We start from the raw sequence: 13751 nt of genomic DNA, 5'->3' as shown, positions 1-13751 counted from the left end.
AAAGTATGGACTAAACTATGACTTATACGTCTTAAGGGATACAATTTATTTCAGTTGTTAATGGCTTTAGTTTATAAATGCGATCCCTGGATCTACCGGAAAGCTTTTGTCTGTGCTTAATAGAGCTTGCATATGGACCATAAAAGCATACGAGTTCTTGTTCTTCGATCTCTTGTTCTTGGTCTCTTTCAGGATGTGCTGGGAAGGTTAATGATGGAAACAGTCACTTTCAAGCACATCCCTAAAGTCCCATACCGAATGCTTATAAAGTCATTGTTTGCCTATCAAATTTTCACTGGACTCTTACCCAAGTCAACCGCCGAGCTCTGTACTGGTGATCAGAGCATGTTTGGGTGCTCAATTTCTCTGCCCTCCACTTAACACTCTGTGTTGCTTTCATCTATGAGTAACATGACCTGCCTGGAAGGAGCAGCCAATGGAGAGAGTAAGTGCATGAGCGTGAGTGTATGTGTGATAGAGCAAAAGAGAGAGAGGGAGGGGAGTAAGAGTGGCCAAACAGTGTGTGTGTGTGAGTGAACAAGCGAGATATGCAGCGAGTCAGATTTGTGGTAGTAGAGGGTTGGCAGCTACAGTCAGGCTGAGTTGAAATGTGGCTAAGCACTTCTCGCCGCTGTGGCGTGAAGCAGGGAGTCAGTGAGCCGCCCGCCGCTACGACCACAACCATGAAACACTCCCACTCGCAGAGGATGGACTACATGCTACTCAGTAAGTGACTCTTCAACTCTACCATACACACAACAACAGGCAGTGCTGTCACTTGTGGAGTTATTTTTAATATCGTGTCAATGGTGCTGTTCTGGTGGCTAGTGCCTGGTGTCAAGGACTAATTTGTTGTGGTTTGTTTTCGGTCCATAGAGAGTTAACCATGTTCTTTACCTTAGCAGACCAAGGGATTTTTGTCAATGAGACAAGAAGACTCACCAAAAACATTCCTAGAAACAGTATTGTGACATTGATTTTTATTAATATTTTATGTCAGGTATACAGTAATCAACAGAAATCAAAATCTTTATTTTGTTTGCTGTTTTTGCTGTTCAGCCCTCTCCTTTTGCTAATCATGAATACATGATACACGACCTAATTTAAAATACCAAACCAAAATTAATACTAAACTGAGGGATAGATGAATTAAAATGAGTGTGTAGTTGGATGGTACTTCCACAGGTGGTTTTGAAAGTCATTTCTATTTTTCTTCATCATAATGTTCAGGAGGCTTTCACTCATTTGTTACACAAATATGAAACATACTGTACTGTTCAAGGTTATTCTGAATTCTCACTCATTCAATCACAATTCTGGAGGTTGTATAGGTGCATTTACTTTCATAACTCACTGAATAATGTAAATCTACCTGTTAACATTTGGTATAGGAAGCAATTTACTGTGTATGTGTGTGTGTGTGTGTATATCTCAATAATGGAACTGTAGCATTAATAATAGATCAAATCATCTTAATGCATGTGATTCAAGTGAATCAATTCTTTTTTTAGGCAGGAAGAGAACTGTACTAAGCATTTAAGCTAAGCTAACCGTTTTCTGATTGCAAATATTTAGTTTGTTACAGTTTCCACATGTTCACATGTTTTTCTTTCCTACATGTTCAAGACAGCAAATGTAATGTTTTTATGGTTTATATAGGATTTCTGTCCACCTATAGGCAGTTACAGGTTAGTTATTTTGCTGAAGAACTGTCTATTAATGATTTATTCTCCTTAGGAGATGGGATGCTAGGGATGTTATTGCAAGTCAAACTCACTGGTCATAAATCAAATAATGATAACCCAGAATGTTTCTGTCCCAAGACAAAGGGTTTTTTCTCCTAAAGCTCTTGACTGATCTTAGACTGATTAATGTGTTGTATCAGCATCACGTCTAAATAAATTCTTAGATGTCTGCTTTTTCTGTTAATTGCATATCACAGAGTTTGTTTGCATATGCCTAGAAAAATAAATATGAGCTATAGGCCTGGATAATTACAACAAAAATGGGATTGCACATAAATGCAATTCTTTAATCAACACTTCACTATTTGTTTATTGCAGTAGCTGTAAATGCAGTCCCGATATTTCTTTCCAATTTATTGTTCAGCTCTATATACACATGATCAACAGGGATGATTTTAGCTGGAAGAGCAACTCAGATGCTGCATGTCCCAATAGCAGGATCACAAAACGAGCGATGCTTCCTGTCTCCTTTGAGATCTGCACCATGAGTGGCCAATGCATAAAGATCAGGGCAGCTCATTCACAGCTTAATGTGGTGTATTAATGTCCCCCCATTTCGCTTCAAAAGATGCCATGTGCGACGAGAAAAGGACACAAGGCAGATGCATGTGATGGCTAATGAAATGTGAATGGATGTGAGATCAGCATGATGCTGTGATGTACCTGAAACTCACATCAGAAGAACTCATACTATGATTGGCCATTGGCCCTTCTTTATGTGACATGAAGAATGTTACTACACACCTCAGGTTTATTAAATCTTGTCAATCACTTATTTTTTTAAGTAGTTTGATTCCCTTCGCAATTGCATTTCTGAGCTGAACTGCAAAGGATTTAACTGCATTTTTTATGCCAGTGAGCTGCTTACCTAGACAGCATACTGCCTTGATACTTATATTCTGTATTGATAAGTTTAATCTATTTTACCTTTTGTTTGTGTTCTAGGTTTTTTTCTGTTTATTAAAGTATTGGGCCATTAGCATGCTTACACCAAAATGTAGATCGTTCCAAACTTTTGAGTTTTAGTGCGTACTAGAAACACACCTCATGTTCTATCAGAAGGCTTTAGACTGGATACACGAATCAAACGGCACTCTCACTCTGCCCCTCCTGTTCTGACGGTCGCCATGGTGGCGCGTCGAGCCGAAGGAGTCTGCAAACACCGCTTTTGACAGCTGATGCTATCCAGACAAGCATGATTCACAGTATTTATATTATTTTTGCTTGACCTGCCCTTGAGCACCATACCAGCATAACCGTTTTCTGATCACAATCTCAGGCGAGAGTGGAGGAAACAGTGGAGATATGTAAATATACTGAGGCTTAATGAAGGATGACCGTGCCCGCTGATGTTTAGAAATGGTCCATCAGTGTCACAATATATGGGTTATTTTGGGTATTTACAACTCTGGCATGTATGGCGTCTTGCACTTTTACTAGACGGCACTAATGAGACCAGTGTCACACAGTATACATTATCAAAGTTATTTATTTTGTCTTTTGCGGGTACTCACCGCTTCTCTTTAATTACTGTGTAAATACTGAGCTTTATTGTATTATGATTGGTTTATCTATGTCTGTGTTTATCTTCCTCCTTTGCACTGTGCTGTACCACCAACCCTGGTGTGCTGCAGTAAAGTATATTCATTCATATGTTGACATGAAAATGGTTGTATTGAATTTATAAATACAATTTTAAAGGTTTATGATGTAAGAAATGTCCCATGTAATGGCTCTGTTCCAAACCCTGCTGACCATTCTCTACAAATGCAACTTTGTGTATTATAAATAGCCCTAACTAGTCTGTTTCAATTATGTTTTAGCTAAACTTTCCAGTACATTAATGAATTTGATTTATAATCAGTGTTTCTCTTAAGTTGTCCACTATCTTGGATTGATTTTTGAAAGATGCATGTGATGCTACCTTATATATATATATATATATATATATATATATATATATATATATATAGGTATAGGATACCCCTTAGGTTGTGTAACTTTTCTTCCTATTTTGGAACAAGCTTTGCATCAAGGTACTCCAATGATGCCTTAAAATGTTGCCTGTGGATAGAGCTATGGAGATTTTGGAACGAAGTGGGCGTATCTTTAAAATGGCAAACTAAAACAATCCCATTAGGCCAATCCCAGTTGAAAGGCCATGTGTACACAGCAGAAGAATCTGGTTGTTCATCCTGTCCCCAGTACCATACTGTTCATACACAGTTTGGTTATGAAAGAGAGTGGCTATGTAATCTGTTACTAGTGATGCACCGATCATGATTTTTTCCATTCCGTTTTTTCTTTTTAAAGCAAATTGGCTGACTCCGATACTGGTTGCAAAATTTTTTTTCTTTTCAATCTTTTTTTTTTTGCTCTATAACAGGCAAACTAGCCTCAAACAAAAAAAATAATATCTGTAGCTATTTGAAATTAGAGGCAACCACTGCATTTTAATTATGATCCAAACAAAGATGCTTTACACAAGTAGCATGAGCAGTTGTTTTTTATTTTAATTAGATTGTATAATTTTATAATAAGATTTAAAGCAAAAACAGAATGGTCTGACTTTTAGATCTGAGAAACTATGTTACATAATACCACAAAACAAAAACAGCAGACAGACTTAATGAAAATGCAAATTGTGACAGTAGGTGGCACTAATGGAACAGCAGCTGTTTCTGTGGGTAACCGCTGTGCTTATAAACAGTACTTTATACGGAATGGAGGTAAGAGGAAAAGAAAATGCCTTGATACTTTTCAGTTCCTTTCAGATATGCATTAATATAAACCCCCACCCCCAATTCAGTACGTACTGTATATTTTTCTTCTAATATTTCGATCATTGCGAACATTGAGCTTGTTGTGGCTGGTAGAGTATCTTGGTGCATTGCTCACTTCTTTGTGTCTGTCTTCAGCGTGTCCCGTCCTGTTTACAGACTTCGTAATATTTCCCTGTATATGCTTGTGGCAGAATAGATATCGGCCAAAATAAAACTAAAAACCGTGTTGCCGGTTATCCGGTGCATCTCAATCTGTAACCAAAGTGAATTTTGAGTACAAGACTGGTTCATATGTACTTTGTAACCATAATCTCTGGCGACAACTAGTTGTCTGTTGCATCGTTGATGCACTTCTTGTTATTCTTTACTGTCAATCACCAATGTTAGAGCTTGCAACCTCTCTCATGTTAAGAAAAATTAAAGTAGTGGTACAGTGTGGTTGGAGAGTGATTTTACAGTTAGAGAAAGAAATTGGTTACCTGTCCATAAAGATATTATTCAGTAAACTCCGCTGTCTTTGTCTCTCTCAGAACGGCAGCTGTGCAGCTCCATGGCCAACTCCAGCATGCTCCCGTCTGCCGTGACAGGCATCAGCAAGGAACTAGCCGATCTGCGGCACCTCATCCAGTTTCCAGAGGAGATCGCCACCATTCTGACAGAACAGGAGCAGCAGCTGTACTGTCGTGTCTTTCCCCTTGACTACCTCAGCTTTCTCACCCGAGACCTGGGCAGCCCAGAGTGCCACAAACGCCATCCGCACCTAAAAGCCTCCTTGTCCGCCCCCATCATGCCCACTCAGAACGACCATCACAACACAGTAGAAGATCTTGTCACAAGATTCAATGAGGTGAGCATTCATTAATGGTGCAGATTCAAACCAAAGGAAGTGGAAATGGAAGGGCAGAGAAGTACTTTGGCTTTTAAAGAAAAATTGAGTAGGTCATCACAAGTGTTTGTTCTATTGCCTGTTTTACTTGGATCTTTTCACATTCACTACGTGCAGCTACTTATCAAAACAGATGTGAGTTTATTGCAGTCCTCTTCAATATTTGATATTAAGAGTGCCAGAGGAAAATTGTGTTTCTGCTTTTGAATAGAGTTGGAAGAAAATGATGTCATCTTTAAGGTACATGCTTGACTTTAGATCAGCTGGTTTTGATTTTGAGAAACAAAATGGATGTGAAATGCATTTTTTGCCATTTTGGCTGAACTCTAAGACTTAAAACATTAAAAAACGTCAAATGTTGAAGCTTCAAAGTTGGATATGTTTCATGTAAGAGCAGGAATCTAGACGGGTTATGACTGGAAATAACATGTGAAATAAAGGTTTGCAGATGCTTACAGCCATTACATCAATGCTTGTTATATAAGACTCACAACTCAGTAAAGTGACCTTCACACTGACTTCACATTTTGACAGTCTTTGAAGCCAGTCTTATATCTTGTCAAGTAGCATAATGCTCTAAGGAATCACCTTTTATTGTGAGTGCAGTTCTTTGAAAGTTTTTATCCCCCTCCTAGTTGATAAGAAGAAACTTTCCTGGCAAAAGGGAGTTAAAAGTGAATGGATCACATAACAGGACTATGCTTCATCCCACCAAGCATTAATCCTAGTATCCTTTGTGAACAAGTCAAAGATTCCTCCTTTGATTTGGGTCGCTCTTTTACCTTAATGCCTCTTGTGGACTAATTCATGCCCCAGCAGTGTGATGTGTTATTTTGGTTGTGCTGTAACCTTCATAATACATCCCTAAAGTGTCGCCACTGGGTGTCCATACACAGTGTAGGATTTGTTGTCTTTGTTGTGGTTAGTTGTTTGTGGTCTTACACAAGACTTTATCAACGGCCACCTTTGAAGCTCCTTCCAGGGTGCAGTGTCTCTGGCAACACTTACATAAGTTTTTAATGTGTCAAATCTGCTGTCCATTTGCTGCTGGCTGGTTGGCCTGCACAGTAACTCAAGAGCTTGTCCGTAACTGTAACTCACAGTTTGTCCGGTGGAAAGCTGGCAAATTGACATGAGCTCCAGTGTACCGGTCCCCTCGTATAAAACGTTCCTGACCATCCGGACCCCAGAACAACTGTTTATGTAACTGACTGACGTCCTGTGAGGTGTTTTTAGCTACAACAGGCCATCACATAAATATTTGTTCTCAAAATGATTGCTGTTATGAACACTCAGGACTACAGACGGTCGTTTTCTATGACTTTGTGTTTAAAGAAAATGTGAGTGGTGATTGACCATAAAGGACTTGCCACCACAAGTGGAGTTGCTAAGGTGTTCTGAGTAGTCTTTAGTATGTTGCTATGCAATTTCTAGGATGCAATTGGTGAGGATGTTCAAACAGAGCAATATTTTGATAACATCTCATAGTGTTACTCTTTTCAAGTGAAACAACCCTGCATATTCAGCTGACAAATGAGAAAGTAACATTGGAGATGGGATTTTTTCCCCCCATTGTATGAATTCAGAAGACTTCATTATATAGAAAAGGGTGGGAAGGATATTCTTCAAAAATTCAGAAATACAGTTTGGCACAGGGCAATGCAGGATTTGATACAAAATGTGTTAGTAAATTAGTTGTTAGATGAACAATTTCTTTAACTATGAGGGTGTGTGTAAATAGTCTAGAGACCAGGGGGGCAAAACTCAGGTCCTTCATCTGATCTATTTTTCAAGCGTAGATATATGCTTCTCTGCCTTTTGATATCCCAAAATCCTGTGCTTTCCATTCTGACAGTTGAGCTAAAAATTAAAGAAGATGGTATCTGAAAGTTGTAGTTGTTGGTCAGTTTGTGTAAATGTACATTTTTGCCCAATGTTTTGATGTCTCATGATGAACTCCTGATGTCATTTCTAGTGAGAAATTACTATTGTTGTAATAAAATATTCACTTATCACCAAAGCTTGCTCTATTTTGCTGTAGATCATTAAACTTGTGTGCTGCCTCAGATGTCTGTCCGAAATCATTTTTGTGAGGTACCTTTGTGCGCAAACACTGCCTACAAAGTCATTGCCTGATAAGGCAGCGAGGCAACTGCCTAAGTTTCTACCTCTGGTCTAGACCCAATCAATGACTCCTGTTATCTGTGTTAGTGTTACAGGATCCAGTGGGCGCAACTTTACATTTGCACTCAAATCTTATTTTTTCTTCGAAATGTATATTAAATCATGTTTGAACTCTAGATTTAGTTTAAAGCTAGAGATATATGTGTCACAATCTGCAGTGTTTCTTACAAATACATGCTGTTATGATGATGATGATGATGATGATGATGATTATGATGATTATACAGCAATAATGTGAGCGAGTGAATGAAGTAAGGAAGGTATAATGGAGATCAGCATTTTCTCAAGACTGTTGTAGTTGTTCTTCTGTCAGCAGGACTTTATAATAAGGAGCGTGTTGTGCGTTTAGGTGAGCTCATGGGTGACCTGGCTTATTCTGACTGCTGGGTCCATGGAGGAGAAGAGAGAAGTTTTCTCATACCTCGTCCATGTGGCGAAGTGCTCCTGGAACATGGGCAACTACAATGCGGTCATGGAGTTCTTGGCAGGTCTCAGGTATGGCATGATGCCTTGAAAGTGCTTGGCTCAAAAAAGAAACGGCCCTGTAAGAAAAAAATGGTCCTCTCTGTTTGAATTTTTTCAATGCCTTACAAAGTGAGGAACATTCTTGAGACATTAATTTGTTTTTGACTGCACATTTGTAACATGCAAAAAGATGAGTCTCAAGCACCGTTCACAGCACCAATGACGCTGTATGTCACTAGTCTCTCTGTAATGTGAAGATGCTTGTGGGCGTTCCCAGTGCTGTCGCTCTAATGCTATTGGTAGACTGCATGTCTGGCCATGTCTTTAGAAAATGTAATCACAAGTGATATAAACCTACGATATCATTCTAATTTCACTAGGGATTAGACTTAAAACAATTAAAATACATTCTGCTGTTGGAGAATGTCGTTATATAAACCACAGCAGTGCTCAGTGGATTAAATCATCAACTAGATTAACAATCGATATATCAACAAATTAAACCCACTCATACTGTCAAAAATGACTAAAACGTCATTCGAATTTGACAATTAATTTTCTTGTCCCTAATAATCAACATAGTGCAGAGGAAACTGTAATATGAACTACATCAGTGCTAAACTGCACGCTGCATCATATAATTAACAACACAAACTATGTATGAATCAAACTCACTAAGAATGCCAAATGTTTTATGCTTACCATAAAGATTAAAATTAATTAATAATCAAAGATCTCCATTAGGATTTTTTACTACAGAAAGATGTAGCAACCTCTTTGAGTTTGCTGTGGAGCCAATTGACCCTTCGCTAAGCCCCTCCCTCCCTAGTTACTGTTGCTACGCCTGTCAAGCTTTCGCGCCTGGCACGTCTATTACAGTGTGTATGCACCGGTGTCACACATTCCCAATGAGATAATTAGTAATTTTTGGCGAACATGTGAAATATCTGAGAGAGTAAGACAAAAAGGGACTGCAGTATGCATTCGAGCGATATATCCACGACATAATATGCAACCGATTAGCAAATAATTTCATAAAAATTGAAGCTAAAGCCTATACAGTCCCAGCGCAAGCAGCAGCCGCCTCATACGCTGACCATTCAAATGGGAAACACACAAATTAAGGAACAGATATGTTCGTGCACAGCAGGGTAAGTGAAATGTGAAAATAATCTACTAATTATAAATCAAACATCTTATCCATAAATCTTGTGGAATAACACTAACACCGGGAGAGCCGCGATTGGATTAGGTTAAAGTTACTCAGTCAGGAGTAGTAGGCCGTCGATTAACAAAATGCTGAAATATATTTTAAAGTATGTCAGTAAGCCACCGTCTGTCTTTAATCATCTTATTTTACGTTAAAATATATGCATTATGAACAAAGAACCGTTATTATTTCCAATTTCCAAGCAATCCTGTGGACATGTAGTTGTGAATGGGGTCTCCCACTCCTGGATCCACGCACATCATTTCTCCCCTTGGCTTTTAGATTTTCGGGAAGGAAAAAAATTCCACTCCCCCGTCCAAACTTTTAGGATACCGGGCTATCAGATTAGCACAATCCATAGTATACGCACAACGCTTCGGCATGTTTCCCTCCCTCGAAAGCTTGCCAGACCTCCCGCGCCTAGTTACGGTTGCTAAGACACGGTTGGCCAGTGGCGGTTTTCGGGCATGGCTCAGCGAAGGGTCAATTGTGTTGGTATGGAAAGAGAGACAGTGTAATGATATGGATAATGGTTAAAAAATACAGACTGTATGACTTAAACCAGAATATAACTCAGGTTGCACTTAAGCATCTATGGTGTCAGAGCATGTACACTAACCACCACACTGCATCCCTATATTAACTTTCAAATAGCATTTAAAAACATTAATATTAAGAGGCCGTGTGCAATTAACAGTCAGGACTCCCAAAATTCCGTCCCTACTGCACTTCTCACCACTTATTCTTCCCCAGGTCTCGCAAAGTGCTGAAGATGTGGCAGTTCATGGACCAGGCAGATATTGAGACCATGCGTGGTCTGAAGGACGCCATGGCCCAGCACGAATCATCATCCGAGTACAAGAAAGTGGTCAACCGTGCCCTCAACATCCCAGGATGCAAAGTGGTGCCCTTCTGTGGCGTGTTCCTTAAGGAACTTAGTGAGGCTCTGGACGGTGCAGCCAGCATTATTGGACTACGTCCCTCTTTTGATTCTCAAGATGATGCTGTTGAGGTGAGGATTAGGTGCTTTCATAAAGAGCGATGATGACTAACACAGGAAATATTATCACAACAGTCAAATTTTATTGTCTTTTATTGTACAGTTACAATAATAGCCTAGAGACGATTTTGGCTAGCTGGAGCAATTACTTTTTCATCAAACATTTAATATGCCTGCTGAATTGCTTCCTGAACACATTAGAATGATTCAGCTGGGAAAAATACATTTAGTCACTCTGGTGACCATTGAATCACCCATGAAAGCTTTTAAAGCCCAAAAATCTACTCGTATTGTCCATAATTGTGGTCATTGTCTTTTGTGGGGAATCTCTGTGGTGAAGTGCTCTTTACCTTCCACAGTTTGTCACTGACTACAACAGCCAGCAGAACTTCCTGCAGAGGGTCGGGAGCGATGGGCTCCACAGCTCAGACAAGGAGGCGACCGTCAGTAACATTCTGCAGACGATTCGCAGTTGCAACCGAAGCTTGGAGGCTGAGGAGCCTGAGGAGAAGGCACGAGAGATCACAATTTGTCCCAAAAATTCCTTCAAAGACAAGAGCAGAAACCAGTGAGTTAATTTTGGACCCTGTTTGCAAATATATGATGTTTTAAGTCCAATCCTTATATGCTGAGGCATTCACAGTTTGTTTTAATACCTTTAACATGCACTCTTCATAGAGGTTTTGGTTATTTCTTTACTCTGTAAAGAACAATTTTAGCACAATTTTAGCACAAGTATAAAACGTCTGTTACCATTTCTGAAAATAACCACAAGTAATGGAGTTCATCACTTATACAGGCATGTGACTGACAAAGGACAAATAATGTTCCATACAGGGCACACAAAATACATACCTTAACCCTCTGGGGTCGGCAGTATCGCCGGCGATACCAGCTCACTTTTTTCCTCATCAGTGCAAAAGAGACTCAAATTACTCTGTTGATTTTGATCTTACATATAAGTGCTGTACATCATTACATTCTGTTAAGTGTCTATTTTTTTTGTGGGTACTCACAATAAAAACAAAGTGTTGTGCTTTTCGTCAAATAAAGAAAAATAAACATGCGCGTTTTACCAATTTCTGCTCATGTTAAATATACTATATGATGTTTTGTCAAAAATAAAGTAGGTATATTGAATTATCAACTAAGATGTTATTATAGTGTTGGTTTCCAATATTCAAAATAATGAATCCTTACCTTTTTTAATACGTATGATAAAATGTATACTTTTTACAAAGACAGAATACACTTGAAATATTGTTAAAATTGTAATTGTTGTTGTAATTGTAACCTATTTGTAATTGGTTACAATTTCTAATTGTAAAATATGTATATATAGATAATTTATTTTGTCCTTGCGTTCTTTGGGACCCTGTGACACTCCTGTGTGAAAGGGCTAATTAATATGCAGCTCATTATGTATGTGGCACATTATCCGGCCTTTGTCTTCTCAGGTGTGAACACACCTCCACGCATATTGCCTTTCCAAACAAAAGGTGTCTTATAAAATTTAAATCAATGTATTGTTTTGTGTAAATGATTAGGCAGGATGATTTTCAGATCATTTTGAAGCAAAAACTCTAGGCAACAATGCCCATTAGTCAAAAGTCTTGTAGACACATATTTAGTATGTGTTTTGTGTCCTTATTTCAGACACTTTAAGTTTTAGTTTTTTCAATAACCATGCATAAACAATATTCTCTCAAAAATACAAACATGTACATACATGTTGCTCACATATTACGGTAGCCCCGTTTGTGCTATATAGAGTGAATTTACACCTTTGCCATTAACATGTTTATAAATAACTGAAAAAGCACAAATGTCAGAGCATGTCAGAACACCTCCAGGACGCAGAAAACCCCTCAGACCCGTGAGGGTTAACAAGAAATTTTTTCAGACAAACATTTTATTTGCCAAAAATGGCGGACTGCAGGAACATAACACCTCTTGCTTAACATAAAGTGTTTTTTTTTTTGTGTAGCCCAATATCACTAATCACAATCCAAACAACATATATCTGTTGAGCACTTGAAAAGGCAGCTTAAATTTCCTATAATTCATTAGAAATGTCCAACGTTTTATTATAAAATATTAAATATTATGATAAAAATGTGACCGTAATTTTTTTTTTTTATCAGGAAATCTTAATAATCCACTGAGAGAAAAAATAACTTCTCTACAACGGAGAAAAACTATTTGCCTATGTTTAGTTCACATATCTTTAGAGGGAAGTATTTTTCCTATTTTTACCCAAAATAGAGTTGTTGTGAGCATTAGCATTAGTGAGTACACACATGTAATGTCTGTTTCATTCAAACTCGTAGCCGGAGGGTGCCCCTCAAGGAGAAAGTCCTCAAGTGAGACTCAGAAGTCATGAAACCGATACATTCAAGCAAATCAATTATATGGGCAACGGCATCCAGATATCGCTGTAGCAGAATAAAACTGATGAAACATGAAGGCAATAAACATACAATATATGCAACAATAGGTTTATCTGTGTTCTTCTTGCACTTGAATAGGCACTTGTGGCTGGATTGCTGTAAAATTCTATTCACACCATAAAACATATCATTCCGTTTCTACAGTTTACTACTAATTCTCCTCCCTTGACAACCTTGAGATAATTTTTTTAAAGAGAGTGAAAGAACTACTGTAAGTGCTTAGGGTTTATTCTGAAGCTTTAAATACCGTATCAAGGTATAAGGCGACTCCAAAACCTGCCTTTTGACTAAAATGTGGAACATGTTGTCATGATAGTGTTTATGAATGTGGACCTATGTACAGAACAGCATTACAGATCCTATATTTCCTTAGAAGATAGAAAGCAGTGAGGTTTTTAGTTCTGTAAGTCTTCAACTCTGAAGCAGTTTTGTCATCTGGAGGAAGGTGCACATATCGGTTGTTAATACTGTGTCTCTGGAGAATCTCATTGCTTGTGTTGTAGACTCCAGTGTTTTCATCTTTCAAAAGACTGAATCTTGAGCAATCTGGCTTTGATATACCTCTCTATTTCATTTTTTTACGTCTCTACTGTTCAAGTCGCAGGACCAACGTTATACCTCAAATGTATCAAAGTTGAGCATGTTGTGTTTGGATACAGATCCACCCTAGATTTTCCCATGTGAAGCCTGTCACTTTAATTTCTCAAACTACTACCTTCTTTTCCTTTCTTCCATTCAATTCAACCCTCTATCCTTGCTGTCCACTCTCAAGGAAAGGACCTGGGTCAGAGCGTGTCCTGTAAGTTGCCAAATAGTTTCAATGGTTGCTCTGACTGGATTGGTTTCTATGTGACATAGTGTTTCAGATTAATGGGTTTGGTGTGTTTGCACTTAGAAATGCATGCATTTGCTGCCTTTGAAACCACAGAGCAGAGTTTAAGTCAAGAGTCCTAGTTCTCAAAGACTCCAATCCCCAATCGCCTAAAGCACAGACCAAAATAGCAATTCTATACCACACCCCCTAAAAC

At 38.5% G+C, this 13751-nt stretch overlaps 2 protein-coding genes across 9 annotated transcripts in view; both read left to right on the top strand.

Moving 5' to 3' along the window:
• The window catches only part of slc35g1 (solute carrier family 35 member G1), a 160195-nt gene that overhangs the window by 72526 nt on the left and 73918 nt on the right, over positions 1–13751 (top strand). The gene's annotated exons all lie outside the window — the stretch shown is intronic.
• plce1 (phospholipase C, epsilon 1) overlaps positions 1–13751 on the top strand; it is a 103867-nt gene that overhangs the window by 60579 nt on the left and 29537 nt on the right. For 7 of the 8 annotated variants that reach the window (XR_013195600.1, XR_013195599.1, XR_013195598.1 and 4 more), the window contains exons 4-7: positions 5059–5375; positions 7948–8093; positions 10027–10285; positions 10633–10841. Coding sequence is in view for 4 of the 8 variants with exons in the window: in XM_077206182.1 (XP_077062297.1) it covers positions 5059–5375; positions 7948–8093; positions 10027–10285; positions 10633–10841 (931 nt within the window). In the remaining 4 variants the exon portion in view is untranslated. Of the gene's footprint in view, positions 1–399; positions 727–5058; positions 5376–7947; positions 8094–10026; positions 10286–10632; positions 10842–13751 lie in introns of those variants that run through there. The other variant, XR_013195601.1, reaches the window with a different exon arrangement.

Source organism: Siphateles boraxobius, unplaced genomic scaffold, assembly GCF_051911475.1.
Source record: "Siphateles boraxobius isolate OS27281-9 unplaced genomic scaffold, OSU_SipBor_1 55, whole genome shotgun sequence".
In the NCBI taxonomy this organism is placed as follows: Eukaryota; Metazoa; Chordata; class Actinopteri; order Cypriniformes; family Leuciscidae; genus Siphateles; species Siphateles boraxobius.
Note: the sequence above shows the minus strand (reverse complement) of the source record. Positions and strands in the feature narration are given on the sequence as shown.